Below are 15,934 nucleotides of genomic sequence, written 5' to 3'. Positions count from 1 at the left end.
AGTCAGGGACTCACAAAGAACTGTACATGACTGGAATTAAGGGGGGTGTGTCAGGAGAAGTGGGAAAGGAGGCATGAAGGATTTAACGTGGCATGGATTTTATCTTGAAGGAAATGGAAAACTCTTAAAAGAAAACAGTAAAGACAAGACTATTTGCTAATGTGCTTAATATTCCTATGTTGCTTGTGTTTTTAAGGGAAGGATTAGTGGGGAGTATTATTTTTCTCTATTAGACTTATTTTTTTATTTTAAATAAATCTTTATTGTTCAGATTATTACAGTTCCTCTTTTTCTCCCCCATAGCTCCCCTCCACCCAGTTCCTACCCCATCCCATACCTTTACCCCCCCCCAACTGTTCTCATCCATAGATTTTTGTCCATCCTCTTGCTACCCCCCCACACCCCTTTCCCCCCGAGAATTGTCAGTCCACTCCCTTTCTATGCCCCTGATTCTATTGTATTCACCAGATTATTCTGTTCATCAGGTTTTTATTCACTTGATTTTTTAGATTCACTTGTTGATAGACATGTATTTGTTTATAATTTTTATCTTTACCTTTTTCTTCTTCTTCCTCTTCTTGGAGAATACCTTTCAACATTTCTTATAACACTGGTTTGGTGGTGATGAACTCCTTTAACTTTTTCTTATCTGTGAAGCTCTTTAGCTGACCTTCAATTCTGATTGTCAGCTTGGCTAGGTAGAGTAATCTTGGTTGTAGGTTCTTTTTAAAAAAATATTTTATTGATTTTTTACAGAGAGGAAGGGATGGGGAGAGTTAGAACGTCGATGAGAGAGAAACATCGATCAGCTGCCTCCTGCACTACCCCTACTGGGGATGTACCCGCGACCAATGTACATGCCCCTGACCGGAATCGAACCTGGGACCCTTAAGTCCGCAGACTGATGCTCTACCACTGAGCCAAACCAGTTTTGGTGGTTGTAGATTCTTGCTATTCATCACTTTGAATATTTCTTGCCACTCCCGTCTGGCCTGCATAGTTTCTTTTGAGAAATCAGCTGACAGTTGTATGGGTGCGCCCTTGTAGGTAATTAACTGTTTTTCTATTGTTGCTTTTAATATTCTCTCTTCGTCTTTTGCTCTTGGCATTTTAATTATGATGTGTTTTGGTGTGGTCCTCTTTGGATCTCTTTTGTTTGGGATTCTGTGCGCTTCTGTACCTGTAAGTGTATTTCTTTAACCAGGTGGGGGAAGTTTTCTGACATTATTTCTTCGACCAGACTTGCAAACTTGCAAAAGCCTCTGTGCTCAGCTTGGATGGGGCGGAGTTTCAGGGTGGAGCCTATAGCCTTGGCTTCCCATCAGCCCCGCCCTATGAGGTCCCTGAGTCTCTGTCACTCAGTGTCCCTCGGTACTCGCTGCAAGCACCTCTGAGAGAAAGGCGCCTTCGAGTTTCGCCCGCTGCCAGACAGTCTAGTCTCTCCCCCAATGAATCTAGATTCCCAGATTCTCACCCGGAACTGGGGTTCAGCACAGTCCGGAGCTTTTGTCTCCTTCCAGCTAGGGCAATTCAGCGGCACAGTCAACAGTCCATCCTCTGCACGCATTCACGTGGGCACCTCCAGAGGTCTGCCTTTCACCACTCCCCTGAGTTTCTACCCTACAGCCCAGATTCCCCCTGTCTGAGCCTGGGTCCTTAGGGTTTTGCCCGAAACTGGGGTTCAGTGCAGTCAGAACTGGGGTTCAGCAAAGTCTCTGGAGCTTTTATCTCCTTCCTGCTAGAGAATGCCAGCCAGCCTGTCCTCTCAGGCTCTGCCCTCTCCGCACGCACACGCCCATGTTTTTGTACCTCAGGCTTTTACAGCTCCTCTGAATTTCCTTGTGATTTTCTCTTTCCTTCTAGTTATAGAATTTCCAGTCAGTCAGATTTCCTGTGGTTCTGGATGATGTTTGTTTTGTCTTTTAATTGTATTTTTGAAATTGTTGTGAGAGGCTGCAGTTTAGGTGTCTACCTAAGCCGCCATCTTGGTTTCTCCTGGGCTCAGGGGGATTACTTTGTAAAGCATACGATTGTTTAACCATTATGCTGTACAACTGAAACTAGTACAAAATAATATTGAATGTCAACTGTAATTATAAAATAAAATAAAGCCCTGGCCAGTGTTGCTCACTTGGTTGGGTGTAGTCCTGTGCACCAAAAGATTGCCAGTTTGATTCCTGTTCGGGGCACATGCCCTGGTTACTAGCTCAATCAGGAGGTAGCCAATCGATGTTTTCTCTCTCTGCCAATCAATTAAAAAAATATTTAAAAAAAAAATTAAAAATCTTTCCTTAAAGTCACTCATGTCTGAAGCACTGTCATTCAATGCAGGTGTAAAATAAAGGAGAATCGTGAACCCATTTTTAAAGTCCCCAACTCCTTTGATTAGCAGTTATGCTGGGTTTTTAACAGTTGATGGGTTGAGAAAGACACAGTTTTCTGCCAGGTGTTTGTAAATTTGAAATTGTGTTTTTCTGCTATGCAATATCCTACTGTCAAATATTTCAGGCTCAGCTCTTCTGATGGAGGAAAGTATCTTTTATTTGTGTGTTTTTTCTAATCAGTGTTGGGTAAAGTGTATTTGGCATTATTTATGGAGCCAAAGTCAGATATCCTACTTAAGTTAGTAGTATAAAAATAACCAATGTTTCTGATATTTTGGTTTAGGTTGGGCAGCTGCTACTACATTTAGGATTTGGCCTGGCTTAGTTGTTTACAAAAATTTAATCAGAAAAAGTTGATGCTCCTTTCAGAGATTACTACCCTTGTGCTAGAATTTAGAGAATTGATGTTTTAAGTGTGTTCTCTCATTCGCACTTTTAAAATACCCAGTGTTACAAATTCTCTATAGCATTTACTTCCCCTATGTTTGTGAGTAGTAACTTTATTTAGAGAAGGTACACTGCGTGAATCTTGAGTATTAAAGCAGCGGCTCTAATGTATTTACTTAATCTCTGAATCAGTATTTTTACAAAAGCTCTGCCAAGGAGACTCAGATGGGTTTGAGATCCATTATGCTTCATGAACAAGTTAAAACTGGTCGTCAAGTGAAATAAAATACAGTGACATCATTATTTAACAGCAACTGTTTTGACATGGGGGTGGAGTCCTAAGAGTAACTGTTATTCTCCAGTGGTCACTGGTACAGAACACAGTGAAACTGAAGTTGTGGATAACATATCTTTTTAAGGTAATCACAAAGCTCTTGTTGCAATAGCAATCTATTTTTACTCAAGATTTTCCTTCCTAGCTATGCAGCAAAATTTGGTGCTATATTTAGAATAACCTTTAATGGTCTTTATTGTTAAAACTTTGTAATTGAATATAAATAACTAAATTTTTAAGAAATCAAAACAAAATTGGATTTTACTTTTTAAAATAAAAAGAAACTTTAGCTTTCTTGACAAATGAGTACTTAATATCTTAGTCATCTAACATTTTAGAAAAATACTGAAAAGTGAGACTGGTGGGAAAAGACCTTTTCTATTAGGTAAAAGCACAATAAAGTAAAAAATAAACAATTAAATAAAAACCCATAAATGATTACGTATATCACATCTGTCTTTGTTTTAAGATTCACCATAATGTCTCTTTGTGATTTTGTGATGATGACAAATCCATTAATATTAATAATATCAGGAATTTATTTTTATTGATTGGAGCGGGGGGGGGGGGAGAGGGAAAGAGAGGAAGGGGAAAGGAGAGAGAGATCATTTATGCATTCACTATTTCTCTTTTTTTGTACGCTTGCTGTGTGTGTGTGTGCGTGTGTGTGCGCGCGCGTGTGTGTGGTGGTGTTGTCGTCAATCCTTGCCTGAGGATATTTTTCCATTAATTTTTAAAAAGAGTGGAAGGGAGAGGAAGAGACAGAGAGAAACATTGATGTGAAAGACACACATTTATTGGTTGCCTCCTGCACGGACCCTGACCAGGGCCAGGGAACCTGCAACCAAGGTACATGTCTTTGACTGGAATCAAACCCAAGACCCTTCAGTCCGCGGGCCAACGATCTGATCTATTCACTGAGCCAAATCAGCTAGGGCCACTGGTTGCCTTTTATATGTGCCCTGACCAGGGATCGAACCAGGGACCCTTCAGTGTATAGGCCGATGCTCCAACCAATTGAGCCACACTGTCCAGGGTATTTAATCAGCCTCCTAATCACCAAACTATTCTGATTCCTTCCTTTCCACCATCCCTCTCACAGCCAGTGGTTGTCAAGTATAAATGTTTGTACCTACACACTGTTGACATCCAGCCCTCTTCCTTGACTTGCTCCTACTACCCTAATGAAGGCTTTGATCATTTCTTGTCTTGCTTACTGAATTAGCCGTTTTGCTGGTCATCTTTACTTTTCTTTTTAAAAATATATCCATTGTCTCGAAACTCTTGAGCGTGTCATTTGTAGTCTCTTTCTCCTGAACCCAGTCCACATCTCAATTTCCTCCTCCCTATCCTCTCATATTGTATGTGCCAGGTTCCCTTTGTCAGGGACTATCTTTTCATCCTTTTAGTCCTCTTATCTTGGAGTGCTTTAAGTCAGTTTTTATGTGAACCTCCACCTCCTACCTGTCTACTATTTTACCCTAGCTCTGTGGTTGGCAAACTGTGGCTCGCGAGCCACATGCAGCTCTTTGGCCCCTTGAGTGTGGCTCTTCCACAAAATACCATGGCCTGGGTGTCTATTTTGAAGAAGTGGCATTAAAAGAAGTTTAAGTTAAAAAAATTCAGCTCTCAAAAGAAATATCAATTGTCGTACTGTTGATATTTGGCTCTGTTGACTAATGAGTTTGTTGACCACTGCCCTAGCTTAATCTCTACCTTCTTTAAACTCTTCTATTGGAGTTTATCAAGGAATAATAGTATTGATGATTTGTATATGCTGTCTTTATCTTCTCCATTAATTAAATAAACTACATTGGGAGTCTTTTATTTATCTTGGATTTCCTCATAAATAATTATGTTATTTATAGACAGCATAATTCAACATAATGAGTAAGATAGACAGTCTTTCTTAAGGAACTTACAGTTTTAAACAGTCTATTTGGGGAGACAATCATTAAATAATTTTAAAGAGAGAACTTTGAATCTGTGGTTAAGTGCTATGGGGTAGAGATGCATGATTTCATGGAAGTGTGAAGTAGTGGTTTTGACCCAGAAAATTTATTTGCAAACTGAGAATTTGATCTGAGATCTGAAAAGTGTATACCCGAGTATTTAGTATGAGCAAAGTCCCTGAAGTGAGAAGGAGCATGGCAAATAGAATTAAAAGAAGGCCCAAGGTATTGAGGTTGCAGAGAATATGTAGGATAGAGAAGTAGGTAGGGTCAGATCTTGAAATAATAAACAATAATTAACTCTTTTTAGCCTCAGATCAAAGGAAAGCCATAAAAGTGTTTTAAACATGTAGATAGGATTTGTGTTTCAGATCCTTGACTGCAATGGAGAGAATGAATTGGAGAGTGGATGGGTCTCAGCAATGGTATGGGCAGTCTGTTGTATTTGAACTACTAAGTTAAATTCCAAATATTTTTGGCTTAACACAATAAAGATTTATCTCTATTAGAGTGCCACAGAGTTGGGTAGCCCTCTTCTATCTTGAAGTATATCTCCTGAGGTCATCTTGTCAGGGGAAGATGGAGCTAGATCACTTTTAAAGAGTCAGGCCTGGAAGCAGTTTATATCACTGTGTCCACCTGTTGCTGAGCAGAATCAGGCTGGTGAACTTTCAAGGAAGGCTGGGGAATGTAGTCTTCCTGTGTGTCCAGAGAGAGGAAACAGTATGGTACACACATCTCCCAGAGAGGTTTGCAACCACTTGGGGAGGTTATTTTAACAGTTCAGATAACAGGCATTGGTGGTTTGGACTAGAAGAGTGGCAATGAAAAGGGAGAGATGTGAATGTCCTGGAAAAATATATGAAAAACCAAAGTGCTCAGTAAGGTGAGGGAGAAGGAATTGTTAAACATGTCTCAGGTTTGGGGAGGAGAAACCAAGATAGCGGTCTAGGTAAGCACCTAAGCTGCCACCTTGCACAACAATTTCAAAACAACAACTAAAAGACAGAACGGACATCATCCAAAACCACAGGAAAGCTGGCTGAGTGGGAAATCTACAACTAGAAAGGAGAGAGGCTCACGGATCAGCGGAGCCACAAAGCGCTGAAGTAGGGAGATGCGTGCACAGAGAGGAAGGGTGGCCGATGCCTGGTTGGCGGGAGGGAAAAGGAAGCCCCCGACTGCACTGAACTCTTTCCGACTGCACTGAACCCCAACCCTAGCTGGAACCCTGTAGACCCAGGTTTATACGGGTAGAGTATGGACTGTAGAGAAAGGCATCCAGAGACTCAGAGACTGGGAGACTCGGGGGAGCTGGGAGCAACAGCGGGCAGGGTCTAGAGTCGTGCTCGAGTGAGTGTGCGCAGAGAGGTCTGACTGTGGAGGTTGCTGCAGCCTCTCCATAGTGGAAGGAGTCAGAAGCTCCTGACTGCACTGATTCCCAGTTCTGAATGCACTGGGATTAAAAATATTATACAGAGACCCAACCCAATTCCGGGCAAGCCCCTGGGACACCCACATTCAGGGAGAATCTGGACTGTCAGGTGGAAACTCGGGAGCTGCAGAAGGCAGAAGTCTGAGGCTCGTGCACAAGGGCAGGACTGACTGGAAGCCAAGACTGTTGGCTCAGCCCTGAGACTCCACCCCATCCAAGCTGAGCACTGAGGCTTTTGCAATTCTGCAAGTCTGATCCTATAAGACTGTCTCCAGTACAGAAGGTATCCCGGCGTAGACACAGCTGATACAGCCAATTGGCCTGGAGATCAGTTCCTCCCAGGGATACCAACAACAATCAAGACTTAACTACAACAAGAATATACATGCAGACCACAAAGGGGAGCACCAAGAGTGTCTACTTCAGGTAACTGGGGAGGCTGACCCACCCGGCCATATAGGAGACCAAACACACAAAGCCACCCTACCAATTCAGGGAAGCAACAAAAATGAGGAGACAAGGAAACATCTCAAATGAAAGAAATGGAGAAAAAACAAAATATTGCATATAGAGTTCAAAACCACGGTTATAAGGTTTTTCAAGAATTTCCTAGAAAAGGCCGATAAATTTAACCTGTTAACCGGGGAGTTCCCTTTTTAATGACACAACCTGTAACGGGCACCTACTCTTTCACTAGGATGTGTCAGTACGTCACGCCCGGAGGACGTAATTTCATATTTTTTTTTATTTATACTTAATGAAAATAAATGAAATATATATATATATATATATATATATATATAGCACAAAGGAAAATACAAAATTACAAAAAAAATAGAAAATACCGACAAAAAATATGGACACGTCGAATTAAAAAATTATAACTTTTACAAACAATGACAAAGATTACAAAAAATAGCCAAAACCGGTTTGGTTCAGTGGATAGAGCGTCGGCCTTCGGACCTAAAGGTCCCGGGTTTGATTCCGGTCAAGAGAATGTACCTTGGTTGCCGGCACATCCCCAATGGGGGGTGTGCAAGAGGCAGCTGATCGATGTTTCTCTCTCATCTCATCGATATTTCTAACTCTATCCCTCCCCTTTCCTTCCTCTCTGTAAAAAATCAATAAAATATTAAAAAAAAAAAAAGATTACAAAAAATATATACCGTCCCTCTCGGGGCGCAACATATATTTCAAGGACGTATTCATATGTCCTACCCATTCCCGATATTGTTTACGTTTGACGTATTTATAGGTCCCGCTCGGTTAACAGGTTAATGAGACCTTTGAGGATATGAAAAAGGACCAACTAGAAATTAAACATACACTCACTGAAATAAAAAAATATTATACAGAGACCCAACAGCAGAGTAGAGGAATGCAAGAATCAAGTCAAAGATTTGGAATACAAAGAGGCAAAGAACACTCCTCCGGAGAAGCGAGAAGAGAATCCAGAAGTTGAAGATGGTGTAAGGAGACTCTGGGACAACTTCAAGCGTACCAACATCAGAATTATGGGGGTGTCAGAAGAAGAGAGAGTGCAAAATACTGAAAACCTATTTGAGGAAATAATGTCAGAAAACTTCCCCTACCTGGTTAAAGAAATACACTTACAGGTACAGGAAGCGCACAGAATCCCAAACAAAAGGAATCCAAAGAGCACCACACCAAGACACATCATAATTAAAATGCCAAGAGCAAAAGATAAAGAGAGAATCTTACAAGCAGCAAGAGAAAATCAATTAGAGAGCACCCATAAGATTTCTCAACAGAAACTATGCAGGCCAGACAGGAGTGGCAAGAAATATTCAAAGTGATGAATAGCAAGAACATTACAACCAAGTATACTCTACCCAGCAAAGTTATTCAGAATTGAAGGTCAGGTAAAGAGCTTCACAGATAAGAAAAAGCTAAAGGAGTTCATCACCACCAAACCAGTATTATATGAAATGCTGAAAGGTATTCTCTAAGAAGAGGAGGAAGAAGGAAAAAAGTTACGAGTATTTGTGAGTATTCTCTGGAGCCAAATTGCATGAATTTAAATCTCAGTTCCACTACCAGTTTCTGTGTAACCCTGGCCACATTACTTTACTTTCCATGGCTCTGTTTTCAAATCTGTAAGAAGCAAATAATAGTAGTAGCAGCTTTCTCATAGAGTTTTTGTTATTTAGAAATGTCTGACAATAGTAAGTACTCAGTATTAAGTTGTGGGGTTTTGTTTTTTTTTTTCTCTTTAGTGTTTTGGCTTCCTTTCTCTTGTTTCATTATGAGCCCTTAAACTTTTAGTATGGTCAGATTTCCCCAATAAGAAATGGTTAACACTCAATCTTCCCTTTTCCCTTCATCATTAACCCTCCTGTGTTTTCACCTCCTCAGTTCCCTGTGGATCCTCAGCCCATTACCCTGGACTTCTGCCTCATTCCTCCAATCTCCTGAAATGCTCAGAGGTTCAATTGCCAATCCCATTTGTCTATTTTCAAACTCTATAGTTTTTGGTATTGATGATCTCCTTCCTCAAAATACCCTCTGTTGGCTTCTGGGATGCTGTTTTTGCCCTTCTTACTTTTTCTTCTTAGCTTTCCTGTCATTTCTTCTTAGTCCCCTTGACTTGTTTCTCTTTTACTACTTAATGTTGGTGACTCTGGTATTCACGGTAGTCCAAAATATCTATTAGATCCATGCTCATATTTCCAGTTGAAATCTCCACCTTGGATGTCTTATTCCTCAAAATTAACATGTCAGCCCTAGTTGGTTTGCTAAGTGATGAGAGCATCAGTCCTTCGAATGAAGGGTTCGGATTTTATTACAATCCAGGGTACAGACCTTGGCTGCAGGCTTGATCCCTGGCTCTAGTCGGCCCTGGCATTTTTGGAAGACAATCAGTCAATGTGTCTCTCACATTGATGTTTCTCTCTGTGTGTCTCTCCTCCCTTCAATTCTAAAAATCAATAGAAAGAAATATCCTGTGTGAGCATTAAAAAATTCATGCATGGGGGGGCGGGGGTGTTCCTCAGCCCGGCATGCACCTTCTCCAATCTGGGACCCCAGAAAGGATGTCCTACTCCCAGTTTACAGGGATCGGGCCTAAACTGGCAGTCAGACATCCTTCTCGCATTCCGGGACTGCTGGATCCTAACACTCACCTGCCTGCCTGATTGCCCCTAACCACTCTGCATGCTGGCATGCTCACCCCCAACTGCCCCTTGCTGCCAGCCTGCTTGCCCCCAAATGCCCCCCTGCCAGCCTGATCATCCCCAACTATCCCCTGTACCAGTGTGCTCGCCCCCAACTGCCTCCCCTGCTGGCTTGCTCACCCCAACTGCTCTCCCCCCCCCCCCCACGCTCGCCTGCTTGCCCCATCTTTCCTCCCCACTGGCTTGCTCACCCCCAACTGCCCCCCTGCTGTCCTGCTCTCTCCAAACTGCCCCTCCCCACTGTCCTGATCACCTTCAAATGATCCTCACCGATGAGGTGAGGGGCTGAGGGCTGTTTTCAGGCTGGCCACACCCCCTTCAGGGTGGGGGTTCTCACTAGGGGGCCTGGCCAGCCATTAGCCCCTCACCCAGGCTGGCCAGGCCCCCCAGTGGTGACCCTCTCCTCATGGGAGTGTGGCCATCCTGAGTGAAGAGCTGAGGGCTGTTTTCAGGCTGGCCACACCCCCAGAAATCCAGGCTTCCAGCCCCTCCTTTTTTTCTTTTTTTTCAGTGCCTCCTTGAGCAGAGGCTAGGGCCAGCTGGAAGCAGGTATCTGGGACTTATTTATCTTCTATAATTGAAGCTTTGTAGCCTTGAGCGGAGGCCAGGGTGGGTGGGAAGCTTGGCTTCTTCCATTGCTGTGGGCAACCCAAGTCTCCTGCTCATTCCAGCTCCATGGCCTGGCCACCACCATCTTTGTTGGGCTAATTTGCATACTTGCTTTTGATTGTGGGTGTAGCTGAGTGATGGTCAATTTGCATGTTTCTCTTTTATTAGTGTAGGCTAGAGGCCCAATGCATGCAAAGGTTGGCCTTCCTTCCCTTGGCTGACAGCACCAGCTTCCCTCTGGCACCCAGGACCCAGGCTTTCTTCCTGCCACCAGCAGGCATCCTGGACCTGAGCTTCCCTTTCACAGGGAGGCCCCGCCCACCCACCGCAGCCTGCTGGTTGTGGTCTGGGCTTCCCTCTGCAAGGCCATCATGGGGCAATAGTCTTGGATGGCCTGGCGTGGGTGTTATAGCATAGTTGTCCGTAAGGATGTCTGGAAAGTCATTTGGCTGTCTGGTCTAATTAGCATATTATGCTTTTATTATAGATAATTCACACATCATAAAGTACAATTCACTTGATTTCAGTATATTTACAAAATTGTGCATCCACATTGCGATTGTGTTTTAAAACATTTTATCACTCCAAAATGAAAACCCCATATCAATTAGTAGTCACTCTCCATTCCTCCTTCCTCTTAGCTTCTGGAAACCACTAATTTTCCTGTCTATAGATTTGCCTTCTTTGAACATTTTGTGGAAATAGAATCATATAATGGGGCCTTTTATGCCTGGCTTATTTTACTTAGCATACTGTTTTTTAAGGTTTTTTCCATTCTGTAGCATGTATCAGTACCTCATTTTTATGGCTGAATAATATTCTATTGTATGTATATACCACATTTTGTTTATTCATTCATCAGTTTTTCCTAATTTTTTTGCTGTTATAAACATTCATGTACAAGTTTTTGTATGAACATATGTTTTTATTTCTCTTGTGAATATACCTAGCAGAGTGGCCTTGCTAGGTGTTTAACTGCATGTTTAACTTTTGAGGAACTTAGCCAGACTGTTTCCCAAAGCAGCAGCACCATTTAACAGTTCTGTCAGCAATGTATAAGTGTTCCAGTTTTTCAACAGCCTCACCAATATTTATTGCTGTTGTCTTTTTTATTATAGCCATCCTAGTGGGTGTGAAATAATAGCTCATTGTGATTTTGCCCTAAGACTACTATCATGAGCATTTTTCCCAAGTGCTTATTGACCATTTTTATATCTTTGAAGAAATGTCTATTCAAATCCCTTAAATTGGGTTGTCTTTATTTTTATTGTTGAGTTAGAAGGGTGCTTTATATATTCTGGATACAAGTTTTTATTGGATACATTATTTGCAAATACTTTCTCCAGTGTATGGGTTATCTTTTCATCTTACATGTATTTTTGTTTCATAAGCAAATTACTTGACATTAATTTTGGGTTATCAATAATTTTGCATTGCTTAGTATTTATATGCTATTAAGTTTAAACTCTTGCTTTATGAAAACTAACATGCAAAACCAAAGAAGTTAATGAAGTAGCACATTCCTTAAAGAAGATGAAGAGATTAAAAACTGGTTTTAGAACTTTTGCTATCAAGATCTTGTGCAACTGCTTTTTCATCTCAAAATAGCAAATATAACATAGTAAAAGGCTTATTTTTCTGGTCAATATAATATCAAATTAAACTGTATTCTTTGTCATGGCAGTAAACATTTTCTGATGTACTTTTTTTTTTTTTTTTTAAATATATTTTATTGATTTTTTACAGAGAGGAAGGGAGAGAGATAGAGAGCTAGAAACGTCGATGAGAGAGAAGCATCGACCAGCTGCCTCTTGCACACCCCCAACCGGGGATGTGCCCGCAACCAATGTACATGCCCTTGACTGGAATCGAACCTGGGACCCCTCAGTCCGCCGACCGACGCTCTACCACTGAGCCAAACTGGCTTTGGCTGATATATTCTTTTTTTTAAATTGAGATATAATTGACATGTAAGTTTAAGGTGTAAAAGTTGTTGATTTGATACATTTTTATATTGCAATATGATTACCATCATAGCATTAGCTAACCAGTACCTCTGTCACATCACATAAATATTGCATTTTGTGGTGGAAATAATTAAGATTTAGTCTCTTAATTTAATTATTCTTATCTTAATTTAAAACTTGGAGATTTTTTTAAAGTGTAATTTTAAAGGCATTTGACAATTATGTTACTGGATATTAATCACATAATTTTGAAATGTGAGTAGAACAAAGACCTTTTAATTATTTTATTAGTGAAAGCTATGCCATAGTAATGGAATAATTTTTCCAGCGCAGCCACTCTGACCATCTATTATACATTATGAAAAGAATTTGGGGTGATATTAATAATCAAACTGGAAAGATGACTACCTCCAGTCAGGGCTCTGAGCCACCTCTATAAGAAAAAAATAATCCAGTACCTCAGAAGTACCTTTTTTCAGGTTTTAAGATATGAGGGGCTGCATAGATGACTCTTCCCATAATCCCACATAATAGTGATGAATCGCTTATATTTGTAATCTTGTAAATGTTCAGTGACTGAAATTACTGATTGCAGTTTTCCTACTGGATGATAAGTATGCCTTAAAATTTTAATAAGTGTATATCAGTCCATAATCAAACACATAGTTTCTATATTTGGCACAGCAAAGGTTATAAGCCTCTTTCTGATTTCTTTTTCTCATCATAGGCCTCAGGAGTGCAAGTTGCTGATGAAGTATGTCGCATTTTTTATGACATGAAAGTTAGGAAGTGTTCCACACCAGAAGAAATCAAGAAAAGAAAGAAGGCTGTCATTTTTTGTCTCAGTGCAGACAAAAAGTGCATCATTGTAGAAGAAGGCAAAGAGATCTTGGTTGGAGATGTTGGTGTAACCATAACCGATCCTTTCAAGCATTTTGTGGGAATGCTTCCAGAGAAAGATTGTCGATATGCATTGTATGATGCAAGCTTTGAAACCAAGGAATCCAGAAAAGAGGAGCTGATGTTTTTCTTATGGTAAGCAGTGATAGAAATATTGAGTCTCTGTAACACTTAGAGTTAATGTCATTGTTAGTTGTTAGTATTTGGAGAGCCAGAATCTGCAGCCAAAATAGTTTTCAGTCAAGTGGTCTGCAATCATTGTTATTTAATTTTTATTTACAAGATTTCTGATAAATTTTTTGCATAGTGTCAACAATAAAAATTTTAAATTAAGAAAGAAAAGAAAAGGTCTTAGCTAGATTGATGTTTGTGGGACCAAAAGTAAATTTTAACTATTCTTTGTTTACTTGAAAAATGACTTTCAATAGTTGATTATTTTGGCAGTGGAAGGATGCAGAGTGGTAGATTTCTATGCATCCTTTAAACTCCTTATAAGTTAAAATTTCTCTAAAAACTCTTCCTAGAATACTGAGAAGAAAGTTTATCTCACCAAAATTCTTCTCTAACTTGCAATGCCAAGAGCCAGCCTCCTACTTTTATAAACATCTATACTTTATTTGTGCCTGTGGTTTGCTACTTTTGAAGTTGATACTATCATTGCCTCCAACTGTGATAGTTCACATTGTCCATAAGAGTAGCCACTAGTCACTATGGCTAGATAGAAAATAATTAAATGCAATAAAATTTATTTGCATTTAATTTAATCAAATGCTCAGTAGCCACATGTGACTAGTGGCCACATTATTGGGTAGCACAGATATACATTTCCATCATTACAGAAAGCTCTATTGGACAGCATTGTTCTAAATAGTAAAAAAGTGTTATAAATTGATTTTACATGATTTTCTTGTCTATTTAAACGAATTATCCTGTTTTTTTCAAGTAAGTTAATATTTGAGTTAAAAGTCACACCTGTATCCCTCATTTAATTGTATTATGCTACATTTCTTTATATGGAATTCTTACGTGAGACTATGTTTATCTTCCAGGGGGAAGGGGGAATGGTAACAGCCTCTGATTTGGGGGATGTGAGGGTGCTCTTGATACTTTGACCTGAGCCAGGGCAAGGCAAGGGTGTGCTTAGCTCTTAGTTGTGTGCCACCAATATCTTGGGATGTGGGGCTAGGAAGTCAAAAGAACTCTGGTTTAAAGGATTGTAACTTCAGGTCACACCTGTTTCAGCAAGCCTGTTGCACTTGACTAAACAAAGATGTGTGAGGAATATAAATATGAGGTCTGAGTGCATATATTAGGGCAACTTACTGTTCTGCAAGACTGGCAGCCACTTATATGATAATAATAAAAGGCCAAGAGGTGTCATGACCAAAATGACCAAACAACCAGTCACCCTGAGGTGCATGGAGCATTTCTTGGGTCCTCCCCCATGGCCCACAGGCTCCAATCGCAGCGAGGCTGGTGGCCAGTGAGTGGGTGTGTGGGCAAAGCAAGGCGGGCACAGCTGTGAGCACGACTGTGAGTGCAGCAGGTGGGTGGGCTGGGCAGCAGGCAGGGCATGAGCCTGGTGGGCGGGGCATTAGTGCAGCAGGTGGGTGGGCGGGGCCATGTGATAGTGCTTGCTAGGCCTCTAGTCTACATTAATAAGAGTAAGATGCAAATTGACCATACCTTCATGATGCCCACCAGCCAATCAGGAGTGAGTATGCAGATTAACCCAACAAAGATGGAAGGTTAATTTGAATATGCAGGCTTGGAGCAGCCGGGGGTGGGGTGGGGTGCAGGCACTCTGCACTGCCCCAGCTGCTCCAGGCTTCTGGGCAGCGTGGGAAAGTGGAAAGGCAGCTCCAGGGCAGAGTGAAAAGGCAGCTCCGGCCAGAGCGAAGGTGGTGCCAGCAGCCAGGGTAAGGAAGGCCCATTCTTGCACAAATCTTTGTGCATTGGACTTCTAGTAATACATAAAGATAGTAGTTAATGAGACAAAAGGAGCACATTCCTGATTTGAGTGAAGGTGCATTCGTTAATCTTAATTTCTGTTACATGCCACACATTGTGTAATGGCCTGGAGAAACAGCTATGAGAAAAACAGGTAAAGTCCCTGACTGCCATTCTGGGATTTACAGCTGAGTGGCAGCTAAATGAAGATTTTGACTTAACCATTTATTTATTTATAACAAATATAGTAAGGTTTAGCTTTTAAATTGGTGAATATAGGTAAAGAGAAAGTAGGTTTACAGTTGTGAGTACCCAAAACACAGTTTATTCTTGAATTATTATTTATTAAGTAGAGGCCCAGTGCAGAAATTTGTGCACGGGTGTGGTCCCTCGGCCTGACCAGCGATTCAGGCCTATCGGGCCAGTCGGCCAGGGGGATGGACCACAAGAGGTTGGCTGGCCATGGGAGATTGGCTGTGGGAGCACACTGACCACCAGAGGGCAGCGCCTGCATTAAGCGTCTACCCACTGGTTGTCAGTGCATGTCATAGCTACTGGCCAACTGGTTGTTCGGTCATAACGGTTGCTAAGGCTTTTATATATATATATATATATATATATATATATATATATATATATATAGATTATTGCATTATTTTCCATACAAACAAATATAAGCCTAATTTTGCTCCACTCTTCCTATATTTCCTTCATTTGCTCCTGGTTTTTATACTTTTTATTAACTATGACAATGATCCTCTACACAAAAAAGCATTTGGAAAATAAAAGTAAAAAGAAGAAAAGGAAATTCCATGTTAGTGC

At 40.9% G+C, this 15,934-nt stretch overlaps 1 protein-coding gene across 1 annotated transcript in view; it reads left to right on the top strand.

Moving 5' to 3' along the window:
• DSTN (destrin, actin depolymerizing factor) overlaps nucleotides 1-15,934 on the top strand; it is a 37,617-nt gene that overhangs the window by 15,644 nt on the left and 6,039 nt on the right. Inside the window, exon 2 of the mRNA XM_084887667.1 lies at nucleotides 12,990-13,297. Coding sequence (XP_084743793.1) covers nucleotides 12,990-13,297 — 308 coding nt within the window. The remainder of the gene's footprint in view (nucleotides 1-12,989; nucleotides 13,298-15,934) is intronic.

The sequence above is a fragment of the Pipistrellus hanaki genome, assembly GCF_964339955.1.
Source record: "Pipistrellus hanaki genome assembly, chromosome: 6".
Lineage (NCBI taxonomy): Eukaryota > Metazoa > Chordata > Mammalia > Chiroptera > Vespertilionidae > Pipistrellus > Pipistrellus hanaki.
The sequence above is the reverse complement of the archived record's forward strand: the minus strand, read 5'-3'. Positions and strand labels throughout refer to the sequence as shown.